The 27,940-nt window shown below is 62.8% G+C and overlaps 1 protein-coding gene across 5 annotated transcripts; it reads right to left on the minus strand.

The window, feature by feature from the left end:
* Positions 1-168: 168 nt before the first annotated feature.
* On the minus strand, positions 169-27,685 carry RASAL1 (RAS protein activator like 1). 5 transcript variants are annotated; one of them, XM_051826575.2, is made up of 21 exons: positions 27,332-27,685; positions 24,229-24,285; positions 21,859-21,990; positions 21,639-21,700; positions 19,462-19,591; positions 17,340-17,421; positions 17,055-17,231; positions 14,640-14,728; positions 13,987-14,104; positions 13,697-13,850; positions 13,289-13,353; positions 12,934-13,046; positions 10,957-11,149; positions 6,364-6,501; positions 5,821-5,965; positions 4,714-4,886; positions 3,648-3,785; positions 3,436-3,571; positions 1,614-1,734; positions 892-968; positions 169-686 (listed from the first exon to the last, which is right to left on the minus strand). In XM_051826575.2, the coding sequence occupies exons 1-21, from the start codon at positions 27,394-27,396 to the stop codon at positions 550-552; spliced, it is 2,502 nt and encodes an 833-aa protein (XP_051682535.1). In that variant the 5' UTR covers positions 27,397-27,685; the 3' UTR covers positions 169-549. The 5 variants fall into 5 exon arrangements, with proteins under 5 accessions (XP_051682535.1, XP_002719824.1, XP_051682536.1 ...); XM_002719778.5 differs by having other exon boundaries at positions 17,100-17,231; positions 21,859-21,972; positions 27,332-27,540; XM_051826576.2 differs by having other exon boundaries at positions 21,859-21,972; positions 27,332-27,540.
* Between the last annotated feature and the right edge of the window lie 255 nt (positions 27,686-27,940).

A 27,940-nucleotide genomic window follows, 5' to 3' on the forward strand; every position in this document is an offset into this window, starting at 1 on the left:
CTTGACCAAGGCTCAGAGCAAGGGAGGGCAGCCCGGGTCCCCCAGGCTCCAGGGTACAGCCTCAGTTCTTCCTGAGGGCACCTGCACCTGCCAGCTCGTGGGCGGGGCCTCCAGCAAGGGCCAGGACGGAGGGTCAGTGAGGCACCAGGGATTCACGGACACAGCAACCAGAGGGCTGAGACCATTTAGTGCCTGTCTGGGGCAGCAGGGCCACGCGGGCATCAGGAAATCAGGTACAGCTGGATCCAGCAGCTCAGGGCCACCTCGGCCTGGGCAGGGGGGGTGGAGGCTGGTCCGCTGCGAGCGGACACTCCCGGCTCAGGCAACTCAGGCTCCCGTGTGCACTCCGCTCTGATTCAGCCCGGGAATGAAACTCATTCAGTGCAAGGCTGGCCCCACCCCAGGACTTCAGTGCCGGGCCACGAGTTCCGGGCCGGGTGTGACTCCGGGAGCCTCCAGGCCACGCCCTCGAGAGGTGCAGGACAGCCAAGCGGGTGCTCCTGGGTCTGCGACTCCTGGTCCTCCTTCCGGGCGGGCCCTGGCTTCTCCTCAGGGCACTCGGGGGCCCGGGGCCGCCCTCCCTTGCTCCTGCCGCTGGAATTCCTCGTGGGCTCGATCCAGGTCCGAAAGCACCTGCAGCAGGCGTGCCGCGGCTGCCCTCTGCCGGGCCAGGACAGCACTGCACCCTGGGAGGGGACAGGGGCCGCGGGGGCTCAGCCAGGCCCGGGGCGACGCGACCACCTGCACCCAGTGACTTTCTGGAGCTGCGGGTTTGCCTTGTGCCGCTGAGGGCCCCACAGAGCAGGAGGCCGCAGAGGGGGGCTCTGCAAGCTTCGAGAAAGGCCCTGTGGGGGATGGGGTGGTGGGGGAGGGACCTCATTAACCCCTTACCTCCCGTGCCACTGGAGCCCTGCCCTGTGTCTGCCTCTGGAGTTGAATCCAAGCTGGGCTCCTCCAGGAATTTCATCCTGGAAGTCGAGAGGGGGAAAGACAAGGCTGGTTCCTGATTCGCAGCCTGGCGCCCTACCCAAGATTCTGGAGAGGTTCCCAGGCATCACCCTCCTCATCCTCAATGCCACTGCAGACATCCCCGGAGTGCCTGGCACTGCGCTTAGCCCTTGGCATGCTTAGCCCGGCTCAGCTGTCACAACACACTCACATGGGTGGGTACTTACACAATCACTGAGACACAGAGAGGTAAAGTAACTTGCCCAGGGTCACACAGCACAACGACCACCGGGAACACTTCCGGAAAGCTAACGGTGGCTTTGGCTGCACAAGCGCGTGTGATGCTCGCTATAACCCCAGAGGTGGGCACCCCTGTGCTCTCCCTCTCCCAGAGGAGGGACTGAGGTACAGAGGGGCGAAGCTCTGTGCTCAAGGGTACCGTCGAGGGCTGGGGCAGGAACCGAGCCCAGGCAGGACAGCAGAGATCCTGAGACCTCGACGGGGAAGGGACACATCCAGGGTCCAAGGCCAGCCCAGGGGGCTGGGGTCTGAGGGGAATTGTGCCCCTGGAAGTAAAGGCCCCCAAGGCCCAGCTGTGCCTCCGAGGCTGGCACCCAGGGGTGGCGCTGCAGCTGCGCCCCGAAAGGGGCTGGGCGGGCACCCACCTGAGCTGCTCCCGCCCCAGCACCAGCTGCCGGTACACCATCTGGGTCTCCGCGTCGGGATCCAGCGGGTCACTCCAGTCCCCCAGGGTGACGGCCGAGTGGGTGCGGCTGCACCCGGGAGCTGGGGGGACAAGAACCATCGTAGCCCCCGCCATGACTTCCGGGGCCCCCTGTGGCCCAGGGGTCACCAAGCCCTGCCCCTCCTGCCTCTAAGCCTCTCCTCAGACTCGCCACTGCCTCCCACCAGTAGCCTGGCCGCCCCCCACCGCTGCCTGCACCCTGGGAGCAGCCCTGCCCCATCCTCCTTCCATCCCAGGCTCTGGCCTCACCGGCCCCTACAGCCCCACAGCCCTGCGCCATGTGCTCTGCCAGGGACGCTCTCCCTCACCCCAAGCCCGACTCCAACTTCCCTGCCTCACACCTGCTCCACTAAGGTCACATTTTAGCACCACCTCCTCCAGGAAGCCCTCCTTGATCCCCCATCCTGGAACTGTGTCAGAGGCATTCTCTGGGCTCTCAAAAGCCTCAGTGTGGTATTGATAGGGCCGGCACTGTGGCGTAGTGGGTAAAGACACCACCTACAGAGCCGACATCCCATATGAGCACCGGTTCAAGTCCCGGCTGCTCCACTTCCGATCCAGCTCTCTGGTATGAATTGGGACAGCAGTGGAAGATGGCCCAAGTGCTTGGGCCCCTGCACCTGCATGGAAGACCTGGAAGAAGCTCCTGGCTCCTGGCTTTGGATCAGCGCAGCTCTGGCCACTGCGGCCAATTAGGGAGTGAACCATCGGATGGAAGACCTCTCTCTCTCTCTCTCTCTCTCTCTCTCTCTCTCTGCCTCTCCTTCTCTCTGTGTGTAACTGTGACTTTCAAATAATAAATAAGTCTTTTTTTAAAATGTGGCATTGGGAACAGAGGTCTGTGCACTCTGAGCAGCTGGCACATACTGGGTACTCTTTTAAAATTATTTGAAAGGCAGAGAGACAGATCTTCTATTTGCTGGTTCACTCCCCCAAGTGCCCACTCACTTGGCTGGGACAGGCCGAAGCCAAGAGCCTGGAAGTCCATCAGGGTCTCGCGCGTGGAGGACAAGGGCCCGAGTACATGAGCCGTCACCTTCTGTCTGCTGAGGCCTGGGTGAGGAGCTGGAATTGGGAGTGCAGCTGGCACTCAAGCCCAGGCACTCTGAGCTGGGGCGTGGGTGTCCCGGGGCTGTCTCGCCTGTTGTACCAAACACCCAGCCCCATAGCAGCCACTTTGAAGAGGGCAGCTCGTACTGAATAAGCACCATTTGTATGCACCAAAGAGTGTTCTAAGCGCTTCGTGTGAAATGAAATCACGGGGCTGGTGCTGTGGCGCAGCAGGTAAAGCCACCCCCACGTGGGTACCAGTTCACGTCCTGGCTGCTCCACTTCCAGTCCAGCTCCCTGCTGATGGCCTGGGACAGCAGCAGAGGATGGCCCAAGTGCTTGGGCCCCTGCACCCACATGGGAGACTGGGAAGAAGCTCCTGGCTCCTGGCTTCCACCTGGCCCAGCCCCTGGCCATTGTGGCCATCTGGGAAGTGAACCAGTGAATGAAAGATCTCTCTCTGTAACTCTGACTTCCAAATAAAAAAGTAAATCTGTTTTTAAAAAAAATGAAATCATTACTCCTCACAGCCGCCAGAGGTCATCACTGTTGTCACCCCATTTCACATCTGAGACTGCAGCACAGAGAGGTTAAGCAACTTGTTCAAGATTGCACAGCCAGCCCTGGGAGAGACGGACACCTGCTGATGGATGGGTGGGAGGGCGGAGCCCACAATCCGCCCACTTCCTCACCTGAGCGCTCAGCCTGAAGGCAGCAGGTCCAGCGTGCACCGCGGAAGGCACCAGGGTGGCAGGCGGCCAGCTTGTCCTGGTTGGGGGCACTGGCCTTGCGCAGGGCCGACAGCCATTGGTTGAGGTCGTTCAGGTTCTGCAGGGGTGGGGCCATCAGGGCCTGGAGGTGGGGGTCCCAGGGATGTCCCACACCCGCACTTTGTTGGCCTTACCTTGCACTGGAGGTAGGCGGTGTGCAGCGGCCCCGCCCCGTCCCGCGTGACCACCTGCATCACGTGGGGCAGCTGGAAGGCTCCCTCGTCCACGCGCTCCACGGCCCGGATGTGGGAGACGGGGATGCAGGAGCGAGCCTGGGAAAGAGGCAGGCTGGGGGCCGTGGCCGGCGTGGCCAGGACCAGGGACAGCTCCCCCAGTGTGTGCACTCAATGGAGTCCCGGGAGCCGGGACCACTAAATTGTGCAGGGCGTGCGTGCGCAGAGGCCGTGCCCGGGGCCCCTGTCCTGCCCACGGCTTGCTGTCTGACAGACCTGGCTGTCCTGGATGTCACACTGCTTCTTAGCGACAAGAGCACCGACAGCAGCGGCACCTGCCACTCCCACGGCACTTAGGGCGCCTGTGGGTACGTGGCGTCAGCCAACTTGACCGTCACAACAAACACCTGAAGCTGAGCTGCTGCTGCCCCCAACTCGCAGATGAGGAAACTGAGGCACGGGGCCACTCAGCCGGGGAAGCGGAACCGGGAGCCCTGGAGGTGGCTGCCGCCCGCGGTCTACACTCTGCTGAGAACACAGCAGCTGGGAGCTGGGGATAACGGCGATCATGGACGGCGCACACGCAGGACGCGGCGGGGTCCGGGGCTGCCAGCTCCATGCTGGCCGTGAACACTGCCCCAGCCACAGGAACAGGGACCCCACAGGGGCACAGCCCAGAGCGGGCACTCAGTACGGCTTGAGAAGGGAGCAGGGGAGTAAGGACTGCCTGGATGTGTGCACCCATGCAGCAGAGTCGGCCCCAGCCTGAGCACAGCCACGCTCGCCTGAGTCCAGAGACCGTGGAACACCGGCTAGGCCACGGATGGTCCTTGCTGGGGTGTGTCCACACCGAGACAGGCATGTCTGGGTGACACGTGCGTGTGTACACACTGAAGGGCATGGGCACATGGGTCTGTGCAGGGGGTGCCTGTCCCCAGAGTGTGCAGTAGCTCTGGCGCCTTGGGGTCCCGTCCCACTCTGGGCCTCGCGGCCACCCTGGAGCCCCTGCATGGAGGGCCCGGCCCACCTGACACTCTGCGCCCTTGGAGTAGGCCAGGCTCTCCCCGCTGAGCCAGAAGTAGCGCTTCCGGAAGGCAAAGCGTGTGGCCAGGCCGGCCGGCTCCTCCTTGCGCTTCAGCAGGTAGCCTTCACGAACTGTCGCCGAGGGTGGGGCCAGCGTCCTGGCCGGGCCCCCCGCCTCTGGGAAGGGGGAGACGGGAGGTGGGGGCCAGTGAGCCCTCCCCCTCCGGGATGATTGGGGTTCTCTGCTCCCCACAAGGCATGAGGGTGAGCGCCCCGACTCTGGACCCCAGTCCCTGAGCAGGGGGTAGGGGGCAGGTGTGTGTGTGTGGGGTGGCCTTGACCATCCTCTCCTGCCAGAGGCAGCCAGCAGGGGGCACCATGACTGCCAGGGCCCAGTCCTCAGGTGTCCTGGATCCAGCCACACTCAGGGACCTGGGACACTGGCCTCTCCCGAGCTCCACAGGGAGCCCCTCATGCCACAGCCAGGGCTCCCTGTGTCATAGGTTGCCCCTATGTGACTTGGGCCCACCTGAGTCATGACCCAGGCTGTTCCACTCCAAGCCAGAGCCACCTGTGAATGCCCCATGGTCTGGCCCCACCTCACCCCTGCTCCCCATGCACCCCCATTCACTCTTCTCCTCTGGCCTCCTTACACTGCACTGTTCCCACCTCAGGGCCTTTGCACGCTCTGTCTCCCGCCTGGCTACTCTCTTCTCCGCTCTGTCCTGCCGTGAGGCCATCTCTCATCGCCTTGTCCCCACTGCCTCCCTCCACTTTTCCTCCCCGGCACAATTCCCCAGCCGCCCCTGCAATTCGCTGTCCATCTCATTCACACCCCCTTGCACAAGAGCAGGACTTCCTTCTGCCTCCCCTGCAGCAGCGATGACGACACCCAGTACACAGTAGGTGCTTCATGTGTGTTGGTCAGTGCCTGACCCCAGCCATGCCCCTCCCTGGAGGTTGAGGCCTGAGCTCCATGCCCCTCTGGGATCCAGCACAGTAGGTTCTGGAAATGTTAACTGAGTGACTAGTAGATCCACATTCTCAGGGCTGAGAAACTGGGGGGGGGGGGCGGCGGCTGAGGGCCCCTAGCAGGGGGACAGGAACTCACCCTCGTCCCCATCCACGTCCACCAGCTCGTCCAGGAAGTCCCGCACGCGGGAGACGCTCTGCAGCAGGAAGGGGTGCAGCGGGGCCATCCACAGCTCCTTGCCCTGGCCCAGCTGCTGGCCCAGGTTCCCGATGCTCTGCACAGCCTGCAGCCAAGGAGCAGGGGACGCCAGGGCCAAGGTCACCACAGAGGGGAGCCCTCTCGATAGGCCCAGGACAGAGCCCCCAAGTCCTGCCTCCCAATCCAGTGCCCGAGATAGAAGGCTCATGTCGTCCCAGGCCGCCCCCTCACACACCCAGGACTGCCCGACCCTATCATGCATGCTCCGGAGCCTGCAGAACCTCTGGCTATTGCCGATTTGCAAATGATGGCTTAATTCATACTAAGGTGTAAACGTCTGCTAGCCTGCCTTCCACGCTCCGCCTAGAAAGTCGTTTGCAGAATGTGCGCCTTGAGCCTCAGCAGGTGTTCCTCCCAGGTCTGCTCCCACCTTGCTGTGCCCTGGCGGAGAGCACCCAGGAAGTGAGAACACGCTGCTGGCACCTTAGCAAGCAGCAGCAGGGAGCGGCTGGTCTGGGGGTCCGCGTGCTGGTCCCGGAGGTCAAACAGCTTTGGGGTGAGGATGGCCGGCGCAAAGAACCGCAGGAAGAGAAAGCCACTGATGGCCAGGTACTTCACATCCTGCAGGAGGGAGCGGCAGATGAGAGGGGCCCAGAACCCCCCTCCCAAGTGGGAAAGCAGCAGGAGAAAAACACAGGAACTGGGGCCCAGGTTAAGCCACCTCCTGCAGCGCCAGCATCCCATATGGACACTGGTTCCAGTCCCAGCTGCTCCACTTCCAGTCCAGCTCCCTGCTAATGGACCTGGGAAAGCAGCAGTAGATGGCCCAAGTGCTTGGGCCCCTGCACCCACATGGGAGACGTGGCAGAAGCTCCTGGCTCCTGGCTTTGGTCTGGCCAAAGCTATCTGGGGAGTGAACCAGCAGATGGAAGACTTCAGTATATGTGTGTCTCTGTGTGTGTGCCTTTCCGTCTCTGGTAACTCTGCCTTTCAAATAAATAAATAAATATTTTATTTTATTTTTATTTTTTATTTTTTTGACAGGCAAAGTGGACAGTGAGAGAGAGAGACAGAGAGAAAGGTCTTCCTTTGCCGTTGGTTCACCCTCCAATGGCCTCCATGGCTGGCGCGCTGCAGCTGGCGCACCGCGCTGATCCAAAGGCAGGAGCCAGGTACTTCTCCTGGTCTCCCATGGGGTGCAGGGCCCAAGCACTTGGGCCATCCTCCACTGCACTCCCGGGCCACAGCAGAGAGCTGGCCTGGAAGAGGGGCAACCGGGACAGAATCCGGCACCCCGACCGGGACTAGAACCCGGTGTGCCAGCACCGCTAGGTGGAGGATTAGCCTATTGAGCCGCGGCGCCGGCCTATAAATAAATATTTTAAAGAACCTCTAAAAATAAATATTAAAAAAAAAATAAACCCTAGAGGGGCTGGTGCTGTGGGTTAAGCCACTGCCTGCAGTGCCGGCAACACATAGGGCACCGGTTCGAGTCCCAGCTGCTCCACTTCCCATCTAGCTCCCTGCTGGTGGCCTGGGAAAAGCAGAAGATGGCCCAAGTGTCTGGGCCCCTGCACCCATGTGGGAGACCCAGAAGCTCCTGGCTCCTGGCTTTGGCCTGGCCCAGTCCTGGTGGTCGTGGCCATTTGGGGAGTGAGCCGGCAGATCGAAGATCTCTCTCTGTCTCTCCCTCTCTCCCTCTCTTTCTCTCTGTAACTCTGCTTTTCTTTCTTTCTCTCCTTCTCCTTCTCCTCCTCCTCCTCCCCCTCCCCCTCCCCCCCCCTCCTCCTCCTTCTCCTTCTCCTTCTTCTTTTTGATAGGCAGAGTTAGTGAGAGAGAGAGAGACAGAGAGAAAGGTCTTCCTTCCATTGGTTCACCCCCCAAATGGCCACTATGGCTGGCGCGTTGCACCGATCCGAAGCCAGGAGCCAGGTACTTATCCTGGTCTCCCATGCGGGTGCAGGGCCCAAGCACTTGGGCTATCCTCCACTGCCTTCCCGGGCCACAGCAGAGAGCTGGACTGGAAGAGGAGCAACCGGGACAGAATCCAGCGCCCCGACCGGGACTAACTTGGTGTGCCGGCGCCGCAAGGCAGCGGATTAACCTAGTGAGCCGCAGCACTGGCAAACTCTTCTTTTCAAATAAATTAAAAAATAAATATTTTTAAAGATTTATCTATTTATTTATTTGAGGCAGAGTTATAGACAGAGAGCTTCCATGCACTGGTTCACTCCCCAAACAGTCACACTGGCCGGAGCTGGGCTGATCCAAAGCCATGAGCCAGGAGCTTCTTCCAGGTCTCCCACCTGGGTGCAGGGACCCCAGGACTTGGGCCATCTTCTACTGCTTTCCCAGGTGCATCAGCAGGGAGCTGGATTGAAAGAGGAGCAGCCAGAACTCGAACCAGCACCCAGATGGGATGCTGGTGCTGCAGGCAGAGCCTTAACCTACTATGCCACAGCACCAGTCCCAATAAAAATAAACCTTTAAAAAAAAAAACTAGAAATTGGTAATGCAAGGAGAAGTGGGTCAGAAGACCACTTGGCCTAAGAATTTCCCCCTCTGGGCCTCAGTTTCTTCATTTAGAAAATGGGGTGACAACAGCAACCCCACAAAATCACTCAGCCAGAAGTCCCGGGAGAAGGCCCTGCGCCACACACTGCTGGGGCACCGCCATCACTCCCGCGGTACAGGTGAGGAAGCAGCAGCTCACAGGCGTCAAGTGCCTGGCCAAGGCCACACAGCTGATGGCCACAGCGGCCAAGGGCAGGCCTGTGGTTTCCAGTAAGATCTGCAGCAGGCCGGCCGCCTCTCGGGACATTTCTCTCTCCAGTGCTCACCTGGGGCTGCATCCCCACTTTACAAAGGAAGCGCCTGAGGCCCAAGGAGGGACGGTCACTCGGCCGGGGCCACACGGCTCTAAGTGGCAGAGGCAGGATTTTAACTCTGTTCTTGTACACACTCTGCTGCCACTCGAGAGCAGTTCCCATGGGGCGCTGGCCCCCGGGCACCAGGAAGAGTCATGTCATCTGCCTGCCGCCACCACGGGGTCAGAGCCACCAGCTCCATCCTCCAGATGAGGACACCCAGGCAATCCCAGCCCTGTGCGAGTCCCAGGCCCGTCCCTCCAGCACAGCGGGCTCAGGGTGGGGGGCTTCTCTAGGCTGCATCTTGCTCCCCTCACCCAGCCCCCTCCACCTCTCACACACTCTTCGCTATATTTAGCTGGAGAGTGTGCTCCTGGGTCTATTTGGGGCTTGGATTCACACGCGAGGCAAAATCCTCCCCGGGTGTGCACCTGCTACCCCCACCACACCAGGGCCTCTCGGTCTTGACCGTGAGCTCCGCAAGGGGCCTTGACCCAGAGGTGCCCTGGGTAGGTGGCAGCTTCCAACACCAGGCAGGGGCTCTGCCCACCCTGAGGGCTGAGGACGGTGACACGTGGGTGGCACCACAAGGGCAGGGCTGCCTGCAGCCTCCCCCTGACTCCCCCCTCCCCCAGTGCCCGCTGTGCCCCACTTAGCATCTCCACCACCAGCCCCCACGAGAGCCCTGCAAGTGTGGAGAGAACCAAGTTCAGCCCAGGCCAGCACCAGCCTGCAGGGGTGAGGCGAGGACCCCAGCCGGGAGTCTGGAGGCCTGGCCTGGAGTCCATGCCCTCTGGCCAGGGTATTTTTGCCTTTCTGGGCCTCAGTTATGCGGCTTGAATCAGAGCACTCCCCTTGGGCTGGAGGCAGCAGCCGACTCCCAGATGGCCCCGCAAGGCCAGCTCGGTCAGGGTCAGTCCCTGCCCGGTGTCATCTGTTGGCAGACGACAGCCACCTGGGCAGGTGTGCAGAGCACTAAACCCCGCGTCTCAGGTGAGGGCCCCCCTGCAGGCCAGCCACGCCCCCCCCCCCCCCCCCGTGCGGAATGATTGGCTCAGAGCAGGTTTTGCTTGTTTCAGTTCTTTTAGGTGAATCAATGCCAACTTTTAAAACTGAGAGAGCCCGCAGACATCCACAATGCACAATGCTGGCTTTGAAAAAAACATCGGGGAAGGGTTTGTCCCTATGCACCTGGCACGGGAGTTAAGACGCCAGCTGGGACTCTGCAGCCCCTATCAGAGGGTCTGGGTTCAAGTCCCAGCTCTGTTTGCAATCCCAGCTTCCTGCTACTGCACACCCTGGGAGGCAGCAGGTGATGGCTCAGGTGGCTGCATCCCTGCCACCCACGTGGGAGACGTGGATGGAGTTCCTGGCTCCGGGCTTTGGGCTGGCCACAGCAGAAATTTGGAGAATGAACCAGCAGAGTTCCCTGTCTGTCTCTGTCAGCCTCTCAAATCATAAATACAATATCTTTGAAAATTTTAAAAGCAGAAAACATTTCAGCAAGGACAAGAATATTCAATACAAAAAAAAAAAAAAAAAAAAAACCCTTGGAAGATCTGGCGATACCGGGCCCCATCCCACCATGGCAGGTAGAGCAACAGGGGCTCCGCCTGGCAGCCGCTGCCTCTCCCTGCCGCCCAACACTGGGCCATTCCTGCCCCGCATCTGCCTGACGCCTGCAGGTCTGACTTGGAGCTTCGGTATCAATGCTTGTCAGGCACTAGCAACGCAAGGACTTGGTCTGTTTCATCTTGAATGTTGCTTGCTGAGCACTAACTGGGTGCCGCTCCCTACCCCACCCCTGCTGGGATTTAAAAACCACCTACTGTGTGCCAGGCTCCACTATGTGCAGGCTCAGGAGCCAGCCCACCTGCGTGAGTGCCCAGCCCGGCACCGCCCCTTCCTGCCCGGACGACTGACCCTCTCTGGGCCTCAGCACCCTCCCCTGTAAAATGGGACCCGCACTGCCTCCCTCTCACGGGGTGGATGTGGGCCCTGGACAGGGCAGTAAGGACACGCGTCACGTAAAGCCAGGGCGGGCCGCCTGCAAGGGCTGCAACAGTGCCAGCGTCCTCGCCACATTATGATGACCCGAGGGTCCCCTCCCACTCCTGCCAGGGCCCAAGGCCGCCCCACCTCTGCTCTGACTCTGAGCGGCACTGCCCCTCCCCCCAGCTCAGCCGCCCCACCTGCCCATCGGGCGCACCTGGTGCTCCGCCTGGGGGAAGTGCTCCTCCACGCTCCGGAACAGCTGCTTGAAGACCAGGCGCATGGTGGGCGGGCAGCGCCCCACGGAACCCACAATGGCGTCCACAATAGGCCCCAGGTAGCCCGTCAGCAGTCCCAGGCTGGTCTCCCGCACCTGCTCCTCCGAGGGCGCGCCCTTGAAGGAGATCCTCCTGGGGGTGCCGGCACAGCTCCTCAGTGTCGGAGCAGAGCATCTGCTCACCAGTGCCCCCCACAGCCGCCCACCTGCACAGCCTCCCTCCAGCCACTCCCCTGCAGCCTTGTGCTTAAGCACGCTGGGCTCAGTCCCACCCCAGGGCCTTGGCACTGACTGCTCCCCCTTCCCGGGACACCGCCACTGAATCCCAACGACCCCCTTCTGCACGTCTTAGCGTCATCGTCCCCTTCTCTGTCACCACCCAGTGCTTTGTCTTCCACCACCCTGCGGGCCACCTTCAGCAATGGCGTCCTCTGATTCTCTCTCTCTCCCTGGAATGGGAAGGGCGGCCGGGGGCTCCCTGCTGCAGCCCCACTCTTCCTCCCTGAGCCCGGCACTTGCCCATCATCTCCCGACGTGGATGATACAATGGCACTTCCCTATCCGCAGTGAGCTCATCTCCACCTTTCCCTGCAGCGGGAGGGCCTGCCCTGCCCACACCCAGACACAGAACTCCACGAGGGCCAGGCTGGGCTTCCCAGAGCCTACGAGCTAAGCCCTGGCACTGGCTCATTTCATCCCATTGGCAACCCAGCGGGGTTAAGGAGCTGGATTGTTCCCAAGGAAACCGAGGCCCTGAGAGGTGAGACCCAAACTCAGGGCTGCCTGCTCCAGTCTGCCTGCCGCCGGCCCCGCTCAGTCTCTGGTGCTCCCTGTGGGCACCCACGGGTCCCCCCTCCCTTGTCAGCTGGAGCCCTCAGCTCCAGTCCCACAAGGACTCTGCCTGCCTGTCTGCTCAGGGCCTGCATTCAAACCCCACTTTGCAACTTCCTGGCTGTGGGACTTTGAGATCCGGTTTCCCCATCTGCCAAAGGGAGTCCTGATGCTGCCTCTGGGTGGTCGGAAGGTGTGGCAGGGCCCAGGGAGAAGGAGAGACCCCTGTCCCCAGCACTGTCCCTGGTGGGCTGCCCAAGCAGCCAGCTCCTACAGCCCCAGGAGAAGAGACTCAACCTGTCCGGGGTGGGCAAGGTTCTGGAAAGACGAGGAAGCACCCCAGAGGCATGGCCTGAACCCCAAAGCCGCTCTGCTTCCTCCCACTCTCACGGGGTGCTCCAGGCAGGTCCACACCCCCACCACGGCCTCACCCACCAGCACCAGCACCACAGGAACAGAAACAACCGGTCTGGGGCGACACCTGGTGCAGGGGCTAAGCCACCACCTCAGACACCCGCATCCCTTAGCCCAGGGCCTGAGCTCAGCTTCCCATTGGCGCCACTGTGGGAGGCAGCACTGATGGCCCAGATGTCCCAGTCCTTGCCACCCACGTGGGCGGAGTGGACTGAGCTCCAGGCTCCCGGCTTTGGCCTGGCCCAGACCCCGTCCCTCAGGGCATTCGGGGGTAAACTAGCGGATGGGAGCCTCCTTTTTGTCTCTCAACTAAATGAACACATAACTTTAGAAAAGGAACGCTGGGACTGTGGGTGCGCTCCCCAGCGAGGGGCTGCGGTGGACACTCCCCTAACCCTCATGGCAACCCCTGAAGCAGGAGCCCTGCCCCCACGTTTCAGAGAAAACCGAGGCCACTTGTCCAGCAGGCCGGCAGAGCTGGGAGCTCCGTTTGGGAGTCCCGCCCACGCAGCCCAGAGAGCCAGGTGTACGCGCGCATGGCACAGACCCAACGGGGCCGGCTCCTGTGGGCAGGGATGCCGGGGGCTGGGCTTTCGGGGGTGGGGCTCACGGTGGGGTGGGGCTTCCTGGTGGGCGGGGCTTCCGGGCCGGGCCCGCCCCGGCTCTGCTCACCTCGCGCGGCCCAGGTCCATCTTGCTTGGGTCCAGCTCCATGTACTTCTTCTCCTCAAAGACGCGGCTGATCACGGGCTTGAGGACGTCGTGCAAGTAGCGCATGCCCACGAGCTGAGGGGCAGGGGCACCACACGGGGCAGGGCTGAGGTCGGGGCATGCAGGGAGAGGTGGAGGGAGACGGGGCGTGTCCAGGGGTGGGTCAGGGGCGCTGCCTGGGGCGCACCTGCACTCAGCATCAGCTCAGCCACCTGGGGTCGCCTGAGGCCAGCTGAGCTCTGGGGTCCAGGGAGGCGTTGGGAAGGGCCCCCCCTCCAGGAAGTGCCGCCAGACCCCAGAGGGCCACCACCACTCACCTTCATAAACTGTTCCATGGACTTGGATGCCAGGGAGTTCGAGCGGAAGAGGGTGTTGGGGTCAGCTGGGAGGACCGGGAAGGGGGATGTGTGTGCTGGGGTCCGGGGGGCCGGGACCCAGCTCAGCCCACTCGCCCAAGGTGCAAGGGTTCCGAGGGCATCACGGAGACCTGAACCCTCAGCCCCGGTCACAGCACAGGTGCTCACGGTGCTTAAGGGAGCTGCCAGGACCCCACGGCTCAGGAGTAGCAACACCAGGTCGCCCCCACAGGAGTCTGGGGGTGCACAGCACAGAGTCGCTGGCCAACATGTGGCCCGGCCTCTGCCTGGGTCTCCCGATTCCTCCTTCCAGACCCCTCTGCTGATCATCCTTGGGGAGGAAGGGCGGGGGCTCGGGCGGCCACTCACAGGTCCGAGCCACCTCCCGCCGGGTGAGGTGGTCCAGAAAGGGCCCGGCCAGGCCCTGGCCCAGGAACAGTTTCACCAGCTTGGTGGCGAGGTCCTGGCGGCAGTCCCCTGAGGTCAGCTCCTCCAGCACAGCCAGGGGGCTGGCAATGTCCTCCTGGCCAGAATAGGGGACCAAAGAGGTGACCAGGGGCCGGGGACCTCAAGGCAGAAGGGCCCAGGTGCGGCTCCCCGAGAGAGTGGAAGGCCATGACCCCGCCCCCCAGGCACCATTGCCTGCCCAACGCACCCACCTCCGCGGGCCCCAACACAGACTCCACGAGCAGCTCCGTGAGAGGCTGGTAGTACTGGGGCGGCAGCACGCGGTCCTCGGTCAGGCGCACCTTCAGCCGCAGGGCCCCCAGGGTCCCCCTGACCGGAAGTCCGTGTGGGTAGGTGTGGACAACCCCAACAGGCGGTGTAAACACAGGTGAGATGCAGGGATGCTGGCCAGACCAGACAGGTGCGCACAGGTGTGTCCAGTAGAACAGGTGTGAGCAGGTGTTGCCAGGTATAAGCAGGAGGGGCCAAATACAGACAGGACAAATGGGTGTGGCCAGGATGGAAAGACGGGGCCAGTGGAAACAGGCAGTGTGGACAGAACTGAATGGTGCGGGTGTAGAGACGTGTGGGCAGGCTGAACAGGTGTAGGCAGGTGTGAAGTGATGGTGACCGTATAGACCATACATGTGAGAGTGGACAGCGTGGGCAGGTGTGGAAGGACCACAGTTCTGAGCACGAGTGTGAGCTCACAGGTCCACACGTGGGCAGTGGACTCTACAGGCCACACCTAGGCACCCTGCTAGGGGCCCCCACAGTGGATATCTGTTAACGCATGAATGTACGAACGAGAGAAGTGGCCTGGCGACTGCATGGGGGCGGCCCCCTCCCGCCACACCACATTTACCCAGCATCCTCCTCAGCTCCAGGGAAGGGCAGGAGGCGGAACCAGCCATTGGGCGGCGAATGCCGCAGAGCCTGAGGGGAGAACTCCACCTGGGGGGAGGGACACAGACCCTCAGCAGAGCCCGGCCCCACCCACTCCCTCCCAGTTCCGAGCCCTGAACTATTAGCTCCGGTCAAGGCACTGAGGGCCTCCAGGGGACTCTTAACCGACAGTTGAAGAAACCCGGGCTCAGAGAGGTGGTGCAGCCTGCCCAGGGTCACACAGCTACTAGAGTCAGGGACCCGAACTGCACGTCTCTAAAGGCTGAAAGGGCCCGGGGGGTCCCCGAGCCCCACCCGCTCTGTTTCTAAATTTGTATGTTCATTTATTGAAGAGGCAGAATGACAATCTCTCATCTGCTGGCTCACTCCCCAAATGCCCCCCGTGGCTGGGGCCGGGCCAGGATCTAAGCCTGGAGCCAGGTTTGTGTTAAAGGGGCCGGTGCTGTGGCGCAGCGGGTTAAGCTGCCGCCTGAGATGCTGGCATCCCATACGGGCACCGGTTCAAGTCCTGGCCACTCCTCTTCTGATCCAGCTCCCTGCTAATGCACCTGGGCAAAGCAACGGAAGACGGCCCAGTGCTTGGGCCCCTGTTCCTTCACATGGGAGACCAGCAAGAAGCTCCTGGCTCCTGGCTTCAGCCTGGCCCAGCCCTGGCTGTTGCAACCATCTGGGGAGTGAACCAGAGGATGGAAGATCTCTCCCCCTCTCTGTAACTCCGCCTTTCAAATAAATAAATAAGTCTTTAAAAAAAAAAAAATCCTGGCTCTGCTGTTTCTTAGTCGCATCACCTTGGGAAGGCCACTTAGCCTGTGAACCTCAGCTTTCCCATCTGTAAAATGGGAGTAACACAGTCCAGCCCTCATCGGGTAGCGTGAAGGGTCAGTGAAAATGTTTATGCTGAGGAGCACTGTGGGAGCCATCCTGTGAGCCCTGTCCCAGGACGGGACTCCGGGCCCAGCCCGTGACCTCAGGCAGCTTCCAGCACCCCAGACAGCCTCCACTTCCCCACCTGTACAATGGGACGATGAAGCTCCATCACCCAGGCCAGGCCAAGGCTGCTCACCCACCCTTCGAGCCCCAGGAGGCTCCACCCTTCTCTCCTGTCTGCCCCCATGGAGGCCCTGGGGCCCTGGAGGGAGCTCATGGGGGGGGGTGCTCACCTTGGAGGCCCTGGGGCCCTGGAGGGAGCTCACAGTGTAGGGGGGGGATGCTCACCTTGGAGACCCTGGGGCCCATGGAGGGAACTTGCGGGGTGGAGGTGCTCACCTTGGAGGCCCTGGGGGCCCTGGAGGTTGGGTGCTCACGTTGGGGGATGCTCACCTTGGAGGCCCTGGGGCCCTGGAGGGAGCTCATGTGGGGGGGTGCTCACCTTGGAGGCCCTGGGGGCCCTGGAGGGAGCTTGCGGGGTGGGGGTGCTCACCTTGGAGGCCCTGGGGCCCCTGGAGGGTGCTCGTGGGGGGGTGCTCACCTTGGAGACTCTGGGGGTCCTGGAGGGAGCTCGCGGGGTGGGGGAATGCTCACCTTGGAGACCCTGGGGGACCTGGAGGTTGGGTGCTCACGGGGGGGTGGTGCTCACCTTGGAGGCCCTGGGGCCCCTGGAGGGTGCTCGTGGGGGGGGGTGCTCACCTTGGAGACTCTGGGGGTCCTGGAGGGAGCTCGCGGGGTGGGGGAATGCTCACCTTGGAGGCCCTGGGGCCCCTGGAGGTTGGGTGCTCACGGGGGGGGGGTGCTCTCCTTGGAGGCCCTGGGCCCTGGAGGGAGCTCACGGGGGGGGGGGTGCTTACCTTGAAGGCCTGGGGCCCCTGGAGGGTGCTCGTGGGGGGTGCTCACCTTGGAGGCCCTGGGGGCCCTGGAGGGAGCTCACAGGGGGGGGGTGCTTACCTTGAAGGCCTGGGGCCCCTGGAGGGTGCTCGCGGGGGGGTGCTCACCTTGGAGGCCCTGGGGGCCCTGGAGGGAGCTCACGCAGGGGGGGGATGCTCACCTTGGAGGCCCTGGGCCCTGGAGGTTGGGTGCTCACGGGGGGGGGGTGCTCACCTTGGAGGCCTGGGGCCCTGGAGGGTGCTCGTGGGGGGTGCTCACCTTGGAGACTCTGGGGGTCCTGGAGGGAGCTCGCGGGGTGGGGGAATGCTCACCTTGGAGGCCCTGGGGGCCCCTGGAGGTTGGGTGCTCACGGGGGGGGTGCTCACCTTGGAGGCCCTGGGGCCCTGGAGGGTGCTCGTGGTGGGGTGCTCACCTTGGAGGCCCTGGGGCCCTGGAGGGAGCTCACGGGGGGGGGGTGCTCACCTTGGAGGCCCTGGGCCCCTGGAGGGTGCTCGTGGGGGGTGCTCACCTTGGAGGCCCTGGGCCCTGGAGGGTGCTCGTGGGGGGTGCTCACCTTGGAGGCCCTGGGCCCTGGAGGGTGCTCGTGGGGGGTGCTCACCATGCCCAGGAAGTCGTTCTTGCCCACCATGTCCCAGTCCCAGAGCTCCACCCGCAGCGGGGCTGGGGCGCCCGGCATCTCCCGCAGCTCCAGCACCTCATCCCAGTGTGGGAAGCGCGTCTTCTTAATGGTCTGGAGGGGGGGCAGGGGTCTGTGAGGGAGGGAGGGAGCGACAGGAACCACCCCACACCCCGCTGGCCCCGCTCCCGCCCAGCTCCTGGCTCTGCTCCCAACACTCACCGACGTCTCCACACTCTGGCTGCCCCAAAACACCCGGGCGAACGGGTCGGACGTGCCGGAGATGTCCCGGGGGGCCAGGTCTCTGGGAACGGATGAGAAAAGGGTGAGGACATGTGAACTTCCAGGACCAAGACTCAAGCTGGGCTTCGGCAAGAAGGGGCTCGGCAGCGAGGCGCCACCGGGATGCCCACAGGTCACGCCGGAGGCCCTGGATGGAGCTCAGCTCCACTCCTCATTCCAGCTTCCTGCTAGTGCACACCCAGGGAGGCGGCAGGTGACGGCTCCGACAGCTGGGTCCCTGCCACCCATGTGGGAGCCCTGGATGGAGTTCCTGGCTGGCAGCCAGCCTGGCCCAGCCTTGGCTGCTGTGAGCATTTGGAGAGTGAACCACTCAGAGGGCTCCGTCTCTCTGCCTCTCAAATAAATGAAATGCAAATACTGCTGGTTTCCAAGGCAATGAGCTGGTCCACTCCAGGACCACTGGCCTGCCTGGCCACGCCCAGGGTCTGCCAGCCGCCTCCCAGCACCCTCTGCGGAGGCACCAGGAAGAGGAAACTGAGGCACGGGCCCCGCATCAGAATCCAGGGGGTGCAGCTGCACCCGGAAGGAGGATGCTATTTCGCTGAAGGCCCTGGCGGGGAGGCGGACGAGCAAGGCTCCCAGCCTGGCTCTGCGCTCATTAGCTGGGCCACTCTAGGCAAAGTCACTTCGCCTCTCTGCCCCTCGGTCTCCTCGTCTGGAAAATGAGCGTAAAAACGGACCAGTTTCACATGGCCTGGGTTAAACGAAACGATGCGTCTCAGAGACTCAGCACAGCACTGGAGGGTGGTGAGCACTCAGTCCATTCATTCACTCAACAAACACACACACCCACACCCTGCCTAGGACCCAAGAAGAAAGCATAGGCGGTTGCCATGAGAACGCCCAGTCTCACCCAGGCACCTCCCATCCTCCTTCCTGAGGTCTCCAGATCCAGGAAGAAGCCCCCCACCGGGATGGGGGCGCCGGCTTCCTCCTGCTCCCTCCCACCCCCAACCTGGCATCCACAGCCTTCTTCGGTTTCCTAGGAGCCAGCCCAGTTGCTAAGCGACAGCAGTCGGTCCCTCGCATGCTTGCAAGGATCCCACACAGCCCTGTGGCTGGGAATGGGGCTGTGGGCAGGCAAGGACCCCTGCCCCATGCTGAGTCCTGTAGCCTGTCCCCTGCCTCCTGGGCTCTGCCTCCCCCTACCCCGACCCCAGTTCTAGGGAGACCCCTATGGTTAAGTCCAAGGCAGGGCAGGGGGAGGAGCAGAGATCTGGAGGCAGCCGGAGAGGCACAGAGAGGGCAGGGTAGACCCTGATGGTCACACAGCAAAGCCAGGAATACAGACTACTCTCCCCAGTCTGGGTGAGGATGGGCTGGGGGAGCGAAACGTGGGGAAAGCAGAGACAGGATGGGAGATGCGGGGGGAGCAAGGGGGAGGTGTTCGAGGAAGCAGAAGAGGGAGGAGTGGGGCCCAGGAGAGGGACCTCAGGGCCAAGGAGGCGGGCCTCTGATGCCCCGGGGCCCATCCAGGCACTTGCTGGGCCTCCATTCACCTTCCTTCTGGGGTTTCCACCAGGGCAATCGGTTCAGACACATGCGCGCCCTAGACCGAGCAGCTGAGCACCAATCCCTGGACCTGGGCTGGACGTGGGAGAAAGGGACGCTCCTCCCCACTTGGAGGTGCTCAGTGGTTGGTCAGATGCCAGCCCCGGCTCCAAGGCTGCCCCCACCTGGGCAGAAACTGCCAAGAACAGCAGAGCACAAAGACAGAGACACAGGACTGACGCCACCTGGGTACCTGGATCCAGCCATGCCTAAAGGCCATGAGAGGCACACGGACCAACAAGCCAGCTCTTCTGCCTACGCATGAATGAACTGGGTCCCTGTCCATTGCACTCACCTGCGGACCACCCTGCGTGGCCCGTTGTTTGCTGGCCCCTGGGAACTCAAGCAGGAGTTGTGGGCGCCTTGTGGTTTAGGAATTTGCCAGCCCGTGAGCTGGGTCTGCTTGGCCACACCGCAGTGAGGAAGTCCCAAAGGCCAGACGAGGGAGCCGGCTGATTCCCAGAGCGCCCCGCCTCCCGCAGGAGCCTACCTGGCTTGGAGCACGTGGCAGCGAAGCCGACGGCCCTGCCCGTCCTCTTGCATCTGCACGGCCAGGCGCACCTCCCCCTGCACCTCGGCATCCGGGTCCACGCGGCTCAGGTTGATCCAGCTGTCGATCCCTGCAGGGCACATGCACCTCGCACCTGCGCACGCGCGCGTGCGAGCTCCCCACCACGCTCTCCTACACACTCCACCGACATTCCTAAGTCAGCCCGGGGAGGGAGAGCGTCGCCCTTGACCCTGCAGCTCCTGAATGGCTGAGCTGGAATTTGCAGGCAGGGTGCACAGCTCTGGGGCTGGGGCTCCCAGCCACACAGGACCAGCCTCTGCACCTGCGTGTAGGGAGCCCCTGCACTGAGCCCAACCCACGCTGCCCTCACACGGATCCTGCCTGCCTCTCCCCCTCCTCCAGGGGCATTCCAGCTTCTACCGAAGCTACAGGTGGGCAGCTTCCGGGCTCACAGCCGCTCCTCGCGAAGCGGTCTACCCTTTCGCTCTCATTTTTGGGACTGTACCTTCCCTGTTGCACAGTCTCACCATAACGTGTCGAGGTAAGCACCTCTTAGATTGTGCTTAGTACAGACTGTGCTCCCGTTATTATTTCTTAACTTTATTTGAAAGACGGAGGAGAGAGGCAAAGAGGCAGAGGGCGTTCCCATCCACTCCCTCAGCTGAGGCTGGGCCAGGTGGGAGCCAGGAGCGCCATGCGGGTCTCCCGCGTGGGTGCCAGGGACTCGAGTACTTGAGCCACTGCTTCCCAGGGTGTGCATCGGCAGGAAGCTGGAACGGAGCGCACAGCCGGACTCAGGCCAGGCACTCTGCCAAGCAGTAGCTTAGCCATGGCACCAAATGTCTGCCCTTCTTTTATTTAAAAAAAAAAATGTATTTATTTTTCATATACTTGAAAGGCAGGGGGGAGGGGAGATCTTCCATCTGTTGGTTCACTCCCCAAATGGCTGCAGCGGCCAGGACCGGGCCAACCGGAAGCCATCTGGGTCTCCCACATGGATGGCAGGGCAAGCACTTGGCCATCCTCCATGGCCTTCCCAGGCGCATCGACAGGGAGCTGACCATGTGTAGAGCAGCCGGGACTCAAACCAGCACTCGGATACTGGAGACAGCAGACTTGGGACCCTGCCACCTCCCACCCTGCCACGTGGGAGACCTGGAAGGAGTCGTGGGCTCCAGGCTTGGGCCTAGCCCAGCCCCGGCCATCGTGGGCATTCGGAGAGTGAACCGGCAGAAGAAAGAGCTCTCTGCCTCTCTCTGTCTCTCTCTGTCTCTCTCTCTCACTCTATTTTTCAAATAAATAAATACATAAATCTTTTGTAACAAAAGCCTCAGCATCGTTTGCAAGGCCGTGGGGACGGGTGAAGGCTCAGCTCCTCCCCAGCAGGATGTGTTAGTGATGTGTCACTGACCCAGCACAAGCACCTGCAGGAATCTGCCAGACTGGTGCACGTGGCTTGCCTACATGGAAAGTCACAGCTGCATCAGGCAGGATTTGAGCTAGGGAAAGAGAGCCACCGGCCCCGGTGCTGTCCCCAGGAGACCAGTCAAGTAGATGATGGCCCTGCCACATGCCGGAGTTAGCACAGAGATCCCAAAGAAATGGGCGAATGAGCACATTCCTACTGCTCTCAGAAAAAAGCAAACTCGCAGGGCTACCCTGAGAGCGGAGTCCACAGCGGGACGACCTCCCTTCAAACCCAACAACTCTGTGTGCACTTAGGCAAGTCACTTAGCCCTCCGTGCCTCAGTTTATTCACCTATGAAATGGGCATGATCAGAATACCCATCTCATAGAAAGTGTGGCACATGGGAGGCCCCCTCTAAGTGCCTGCTACTGTTACATTGTTTCCTATTCTGTTGCTACCAGTTACAATGTTCCCTGTTACAACAGAATGCCAGCACATTGTTAAAATGTCTCCAGGACACACAAGAGACACAGAGCATTGGGAAGGGGACCCAGTGGCTGGAGAGGAAGTCAAAGTTTCGTTGCTTATAAAATTTGAATAGTGTGCCATGCAAATTAATTAACTGCTCAACAAACGAACCGAATGGACACTTCAAGATAAAAACAACAGTAGAAAGTCCCACGGGAGGCTCCGTGTCCCTGCAAACACCCACCCTGGGCATGGCCACAGGGACCAGTGCCCCTCTCACCTCGGGGGTCAGCCACGATCGCATCCCTGCTCAGCGAGATCTTGCCAATGATGTCATCATGCCTGTGGAGAGGCAGGCAGGTGAGGCCCCCGCCCCGACCATGGAGTCCCAGGGGCAGGAGGCAAGGGCTGGAGAGATGGCTGCTTTGCCGTGGGATGCGACCCCATGTCCCACCTCCCCAGTGCCAGACTGAGGACCCCCACCTGCCCCAGCCACACACCCGACGGTGTCCTCGTCCAGCACGTAGAAGGCCAGATGATGGAAGTCTAGGGGCAGGTGCACTGTGTACTCCTCCCCCCAGAAGGGGCTCAGGCTCCGCCAGACCGTTGCTGTCCTACAAAAACACACGGGGCTGGGGCCGATGGCCACAGGGGGCAGTTCAAACACACACACACACACACACACACACACACATGCACCTTGGACCTAGACCCAGATCCCGCCGGAACACACAGGCACACACGCACACGAACCCAGGCATAGAGACACACACTGACCCCAACCCTCCCACTGAGACTCGAACACACCTCCGAGATCTCAACACTCAATTATTATCATCATACACCTGCACGCTAGGTACTTTTATTCTGCCCACTTTATGGGTGAGTAAACTAAGGCATGGGGTTAAACACACACATGATCCTAATAGACACATGCACAGGGCCCCAGTGCACATCTAAGCGACCAGAGACACACAGGGACACACGGGGACACACATGCAGATACAAACACAGCAAGACACACCGAGGCAGGGAGACACACACAGACACAAAGACACTCACACAGGCACGGGTGCACAAATGCACCCTCAGAGATCGCTAGAAACGCAGCCTCACGTGTTTGCAAACACAGATCTGTGCATGCAGACAGACACAGAGAAAACACGCTGTCCCACAGGGAGGGGGCAGAGACTCATGGACACACACTCACCTGTGTGCAGAACACACCCATGAACACACGCGCACACACATGCACACTCTTCCTCTCGTCACTCATCCACTCTGTAAGCCCCTGCCCCGACTGTGGGCTAAGCCAGTGCTGGGCTCTGCAGACCAAGGCCACTGCTGCCACAGACCACCCCCCGCCATGGGCAGGCAGCCTCTCTGGGACACAGTGGGAGAATCTCTACGACTGCTGTGAGTTCAGTGGCACCTGCTTAGGTCTGGGGGGTGGTGATGGAGAGGGTCAGGAAGCTTTCCAGGAGAGACAATTGAAGACCAAGGATCCAGAAAGCTGGGCCAGCACGTGAAAAGGCCCTGAGGCAGAATGAGCCTGGTGAGTTCAATAAACAAACAAGATAGTGCCCAGTGGGAAAGGAGTGGTGGGATGGCCAGCGGGGATGGAGCTCACAGGGCTGTGCAGGACACGGGAGGCAGGGGGCACGCGAAGTTTAGCGCCCGAGAATCAGAAATGGCACAGAACACACAGCATCTCTGCCCGACGCACGGCAGTGGCACTTCCCGTTACCCGACAGGAAGCAGAACCCGCCCTACACACCCACGTGAATGGCTGCAAAATCAGGTTCCCCACCTGCTGCTCCATCCCCCACCCCCCGCACACACTCTCTCCCCTAAGGCACAGGCATGCACTCCTTGCTCGCCCCACCCTGCCCAGGGCCACCACCTCCGATGGACCCCCCCTTTCACACAGAGGTTCCCCCGGGCTCCCCAGTGCCTGAGCCGGGAGGCCCCACGTGGCCCAGAGAAGGGGAGACAGCAGCCTGAGGTCACAGAGAAAATTAACCTGCAGGCGTGGGGCTGGCATCACGGAACGGGGTGAGGGGCACCCCGAGAGCCAGGAGGACAGTGGAGGGGCCAGTGAGGGTGCTGGGCCGACCCCGCCCCACGCAGCTTCTGGCCCATGTGGACCAGAACCAGTGCCAGGAGCATCCTGAATCATGCTGTCTCCATGGGAACCAAGGCCTCACTGCCCCCCCATCACCCGGCCTACAGGGGCCGAGGGCTGTCCCTTGGCCTGGGGGGGTGGACGCCAAGCCCGGCCCGGCCCCATGCCCCTCTCTAGGACTCACTCCCACGCGCTCACATGGGCGCCCGTGTGACCAGCAAGGCAGGCACGCGTGCTCCCACGTGTGTGCAGGGGAACGTACATACCACGCTCACACAAGGATGTGCACACAGCTCCCAGGCACGCACACCAGCCCCGCAACACCCCCACACACACTCGCCAGCAGGCCCAGCTGGCCGAGTGCACAGCCCCCAAGGCCCGGTGCCCGCAGCACCCAGCAGGCCCGGAACCAACCAGTCCAGCCAAGCGTGAGATGCCCGTCTCCGGAGGAGGCCACCGTGGGCGGGGCCGGCTGGCAGCCACTGACTCAGCCCCAGGGAGCGGCGGGGACATCACTGGGCCTGGGGAAAGGCGTCTGGCTGCATGGTGGGGCCGCTGGGGGCGGGGTGAGGAGCTGCCACCCCAGGGATCCAATCCCAGGGACCCCAGGGCCCCCGCATCCACCTGCAGGCCGCGAGTCCCCCAGATGCAAGCAATGCCCCAGCTCCTCCAAATGAGAATCCTTGTTCCCGGCCACGCCAGGCCTAGCCCCTCCCCCTCACCAGGCCTAGCCCCTCCTCCTCACCTGGCCACCACCTCGTCGTCCACCTTCACCAAACAGTAGGGGTCACTGCTCCCAGACCTGTGGAAAGAGGGTGTCCAGGGAATGAGGAGGCAGCCACATCCACCCTCCCTACCCAGACAGGGGAGTCTTGGGCCCAGAGAGGGCAGGGGACTCGCCCAGGGTCACACAGCAGGCCCCATCAAGAAGCAGGACCCCAGGGGACCAGCAGGAGATGTCACCACTGCCCAGGCCACCGACACCCCATGGGCCTGGCCCACCGCCTCGGTGCTCTCTGAGCCCCCACCCACAGAAATGGGGGCCCTGGCCCCAGAGAGCCCAAAGTAGTGATCAGGGCACCGGCTGGAAGCCATCAGCACTTCCATCAGTCCCCTCCTGGGCCTCCCTTTCTCTACTCTAGAAATGCGGCTTGACACCAGCACACGCCTTCAAGGGCGCGCAGGGGGTCACAGGGATAAGACATGGGGAGAGGGCCCCAGAGCTCACCCCCACTGGGATGCACTGCCCCCCAGCCTTTCACGTCAACGGGGTGTCCTGGGGAGGCGACTCCCCATTCAAGCGTCAATCAGAAAGTCACCTCCTCCAAGAAGCCATCCCTGACCACCCCCGTCCTGGCTGAAACATGCTTCAGAAGCCGCTGGGCGTCATCTTGCTCTCTTATTTCTTGCTGTGTTTAGTGTCTGTCTCCTCCACAGCACGGGGGCTCCTGAGGAGGGGGAGAGCCTGCTCCCCGCTGGCCCCCAGCCTCCCCGCCTGAGGCTGGCCCACCAGAGACATGGCTCAGTGGATGGATTTGTGGGCACTTTCTCTGGAGACAAAAGGCCTGCGGGGTTCACACACATTAGCCAGCACCCCCCTGCCTCTCTGGGAGCCCCAGCCACGATGCCGCCTCTGCCACCCCGCCCCTGCCCTTGTCACATATCCACAAACGCCAGGGAAGAGAGATGTGGGCACCAAGTATCCAGGTGAGCCCGGCCCGTGCCTCAGTTTCCCTCTCCACACCCCCGGTCTCGGGCCGTCTGGGTAGGTGCTCCAAGGCCTGCACACCACGCACTGGGTGGCAGCCTGCATCCCCTGTGGCTCCGCCTCGGGCCCGTGGAACTGGGTAACCCCAGCAGCGCGGAGTCAGGCTGGCTGGGGTCCCAGCAGGCTCAGGGCCCGGCCTGACCCCCAGGCCCCTCCTGGGAGCTGAGCTCAGCACGTCTCTGACGCACAAAGCCTTATCAGACTCCCATCAGGCGGGGCGGGCGGAGACGGCCCCTTCCAGACCTGGACCCCTCCCTGGCCTCTCCCACGGCCCCTGGCCCGGCTCAAGCGTGAGGAAGCAGCCCCCTCGGCTGTCACCTTCCCAGTCTGGTTGTGCATGGAAGCGGTCAGGGTTCAAAGCTCGCTGTGTGATCTTAGGCAAGCGACTTTGCCTCTCTGGTCCTCATTGCCTCAGGTGTAAAATGGAGAAGCCGGGACCAAGATACAAAGTGTTAAGCTCTGGCCTGGACCACAGTAAGTGCTCAGTGGCTGGCAGCTGCTCTTACTAATAAGAGTAACGTGTCTCCCCCAGACCCCAGCCCTAAACCCTTCTCCCTGAGGCCAGGAGAGGAGAGAACGCCCCCACCCAGCAGCCCCCACGGACAAGGGGGTCTCAGCAAGGTCTGAGAGGAGCCCCTGGGAAGAAGGGAGCCGACAGCCGGGGACACTGAGGCAGGGCTGCTGGACCCCCGGCTCCTCATTCTTGCTCTGGGACATGGCCCCGCCCAGAAGACACCTTGGCCCAGGAACCAGAGTGGGGACAGGGGGCCGAGCCACAAGGAACCCAGAAAAAGCCTCAGTCCCATGAGCAGATGGCCGGGGTGCCACCCGCCACCCACTCACGACCCTGCAGCCAGCCAGGGCCGGTGGAACAGCCACGGCTCGGCGAGATGCAAACCCAGTTCTGGCAGGGCCCCCTTGGCAGCCAGCAGCTGCCAGGCCCCCTGTCCTGGGCTCGCTGCCCTCGCAGCACCGGGCTGCGGGTCTCGGGGGCTCTGAGGGGACATCTCGGAGAGAGGGCGGCAGGAGACCTGTCCCTTGCTGTGTCTGCTCTTACTCAGGTGCGTGTTTATTTGGGGAAGCTGATGAGGCTGGAGTGGCTAAAATTGCTCTAAACAGCTCCCCTTTGTCACAGCTGCAGTGTTGGGGGCGGGGGTGTGAGGAACTCCAAGGCAGGACAGGTCCAGAGCCAGGCGAAGGCTCAAAGGCTCGAAGACTCGCACCCCATTCCCTGCCCACCTGCCCCACAGGTAAACCCTAACAGGGCCTCCACCCTCACGGCACCGGGTGAGACCCTGGCCTTCCTGGTGGAAACCCCTGTGCACGGCTCCCATCGCCCAGATGGGGAACCGAGGCCAGAGAGAAAAGCAGGTTCAAGGTCACCTCGCAGATGTCCACACCTGTCTCAGGTGCTGACACCCTCACACCCTCAGAGCCCCTTCTGGGCTCCAGGCCAAGCACTGGGGGGGGGGGGGCGGGGGGGAGGGTCCTGTTCTGCTGATTCAGCACGTGCTGACTCAGCCCTGGGGAAGCACAGCCAGGGACTGCGACTGGGGCCCCCAGAGTCCCCTAACTCCATCACACCTGGCCGGGCATCTATGGAGAGCCCCCGCTGGGCTGGCCGCCACTGGACCGAGAAGCTCACGGCTGCGGGTCAAAAGGACCCACCTGGCTGCACCCAGATGCAAGGGGCTGGCGCGGCCCATCTGGAGCCCGGGGCGTCCCCGGGGCTGCTCCCCAGGGATCCCTCGGTAGGTCCCCACCCAGGGCTGGAGAAGCCTCACCTCCCACACCTGCCTAGGGGAAGAGACGCCGCCGCCCCCTCCCCAGCTCCGGCAGAAGCCGCCCCTCCGAGGCCATCTTCAGCCCCGGAAAACCCCCTTTAGTGCGGGGCGGGGCGGAGTGGGGGGACAAAGCCACCCCTTCCAGGAGCAGGGCGGGGCCTCTGCTGAGTCTGGGTGCACCCTCCCACCAGCAGAGCAGCGGGTCCGGGGGCCTCTTGCCCAGGGAGGTCCTGGGGACCCGCCCGGCACGCGCAGCGGGGCGACCCCAGCCCCACCCTCGCCCCGCGGGCACTCACACGTCCTTGGCGGGCAGCGCCCGACCCTCCACCACGCGGATGTTCAAGGAGCTGCTCTTGGCCATGGCGCCCAGCCCCAAACTTTCCGGCCGGAGGGCGTCCGGGTTCCCGGCGGCACCGGGGCGGGGTGGGGGGGCGTCTACATGGCGCCGTCCCGGCGTCTCAGCGCCGCCCAGGCGAGACCCGAGGAGCTGGGCGGGAGGAGCGGGCACGGGAGCCTGGGGAGGGGGCGCCGCGCCGGGCTCCACAGGTGGGAGCCGTGCTCCGAGCGGGCAGCGCGCTGCGGGGAACGCCGGCTCCAGCCTCGGCGGCTGCGATCGGGGCGGGCAGGGGGCGGGAGGGGGCGGCCCGGGGCCCTCCCCCCCAATCCCGCCTCCCGCGGGGTCCCCGCCCGCCCTCGGACCCCCCGCGCGCGCCCCCTGCTGGCGCCCCAGGCGTGCGGGGCGCGCGCAGGCTGGCAGGGCCCGGCGGGGAGGGGCCCGCGCTCACGAGAAGCGCGGCCGCGGGCTCCCGGCGAGCGGGCTTCGGTCTCCGAGACCCGGTCCGTCCTCCGCCTGGTCCCCGCTGCCCACCGTCCAGGCACCCGCCGCCTGAGTGCGCCCCCCGCGC

Source organism: Oryctolagus cuniculus, chromosome 21 (assembly GCF_964237555.1).
Source record: "Oryctolagus cuniculus chromosome 21, mOryCun1.1, whole genome shotgun sequence".
Lineage (NCBI taxonomy): Eukaryota > Metazoa > Chordata > Mammalia > Lagomorpha > Leporidae > Oryctolagus > Oryctolagus cuniculus.

What these genes read in the sequence shown, in the direction of transcription:
- RASAL1 (XM_051826575.2), bottom strand. Translation starts at nt 27,396, where the DNA reads ATGGCCAAGAGCAGCTCCTTGAACATCCGCGTGGTGGAGGGTCGGGCG. An exon ending in CAGGGCCCAGGGCCTCCAAG is followed by an intron (nt 14,729 to 17,054) that starts GTGAGCACCCCC and finishes CCCTCCCCCCAG; the next exon opens with GTGGAGTTCTCCCCTCAGGC. An exon ending in CTGTGTTGGGGCCCGCGGAG is followed by an intron (nt 13,851 to 13,986) that starts GTGGGTGCGTTG and finishes TATTCTGGCCAG; the next exon opens with GAGGACATTGCCAGCCCCCT.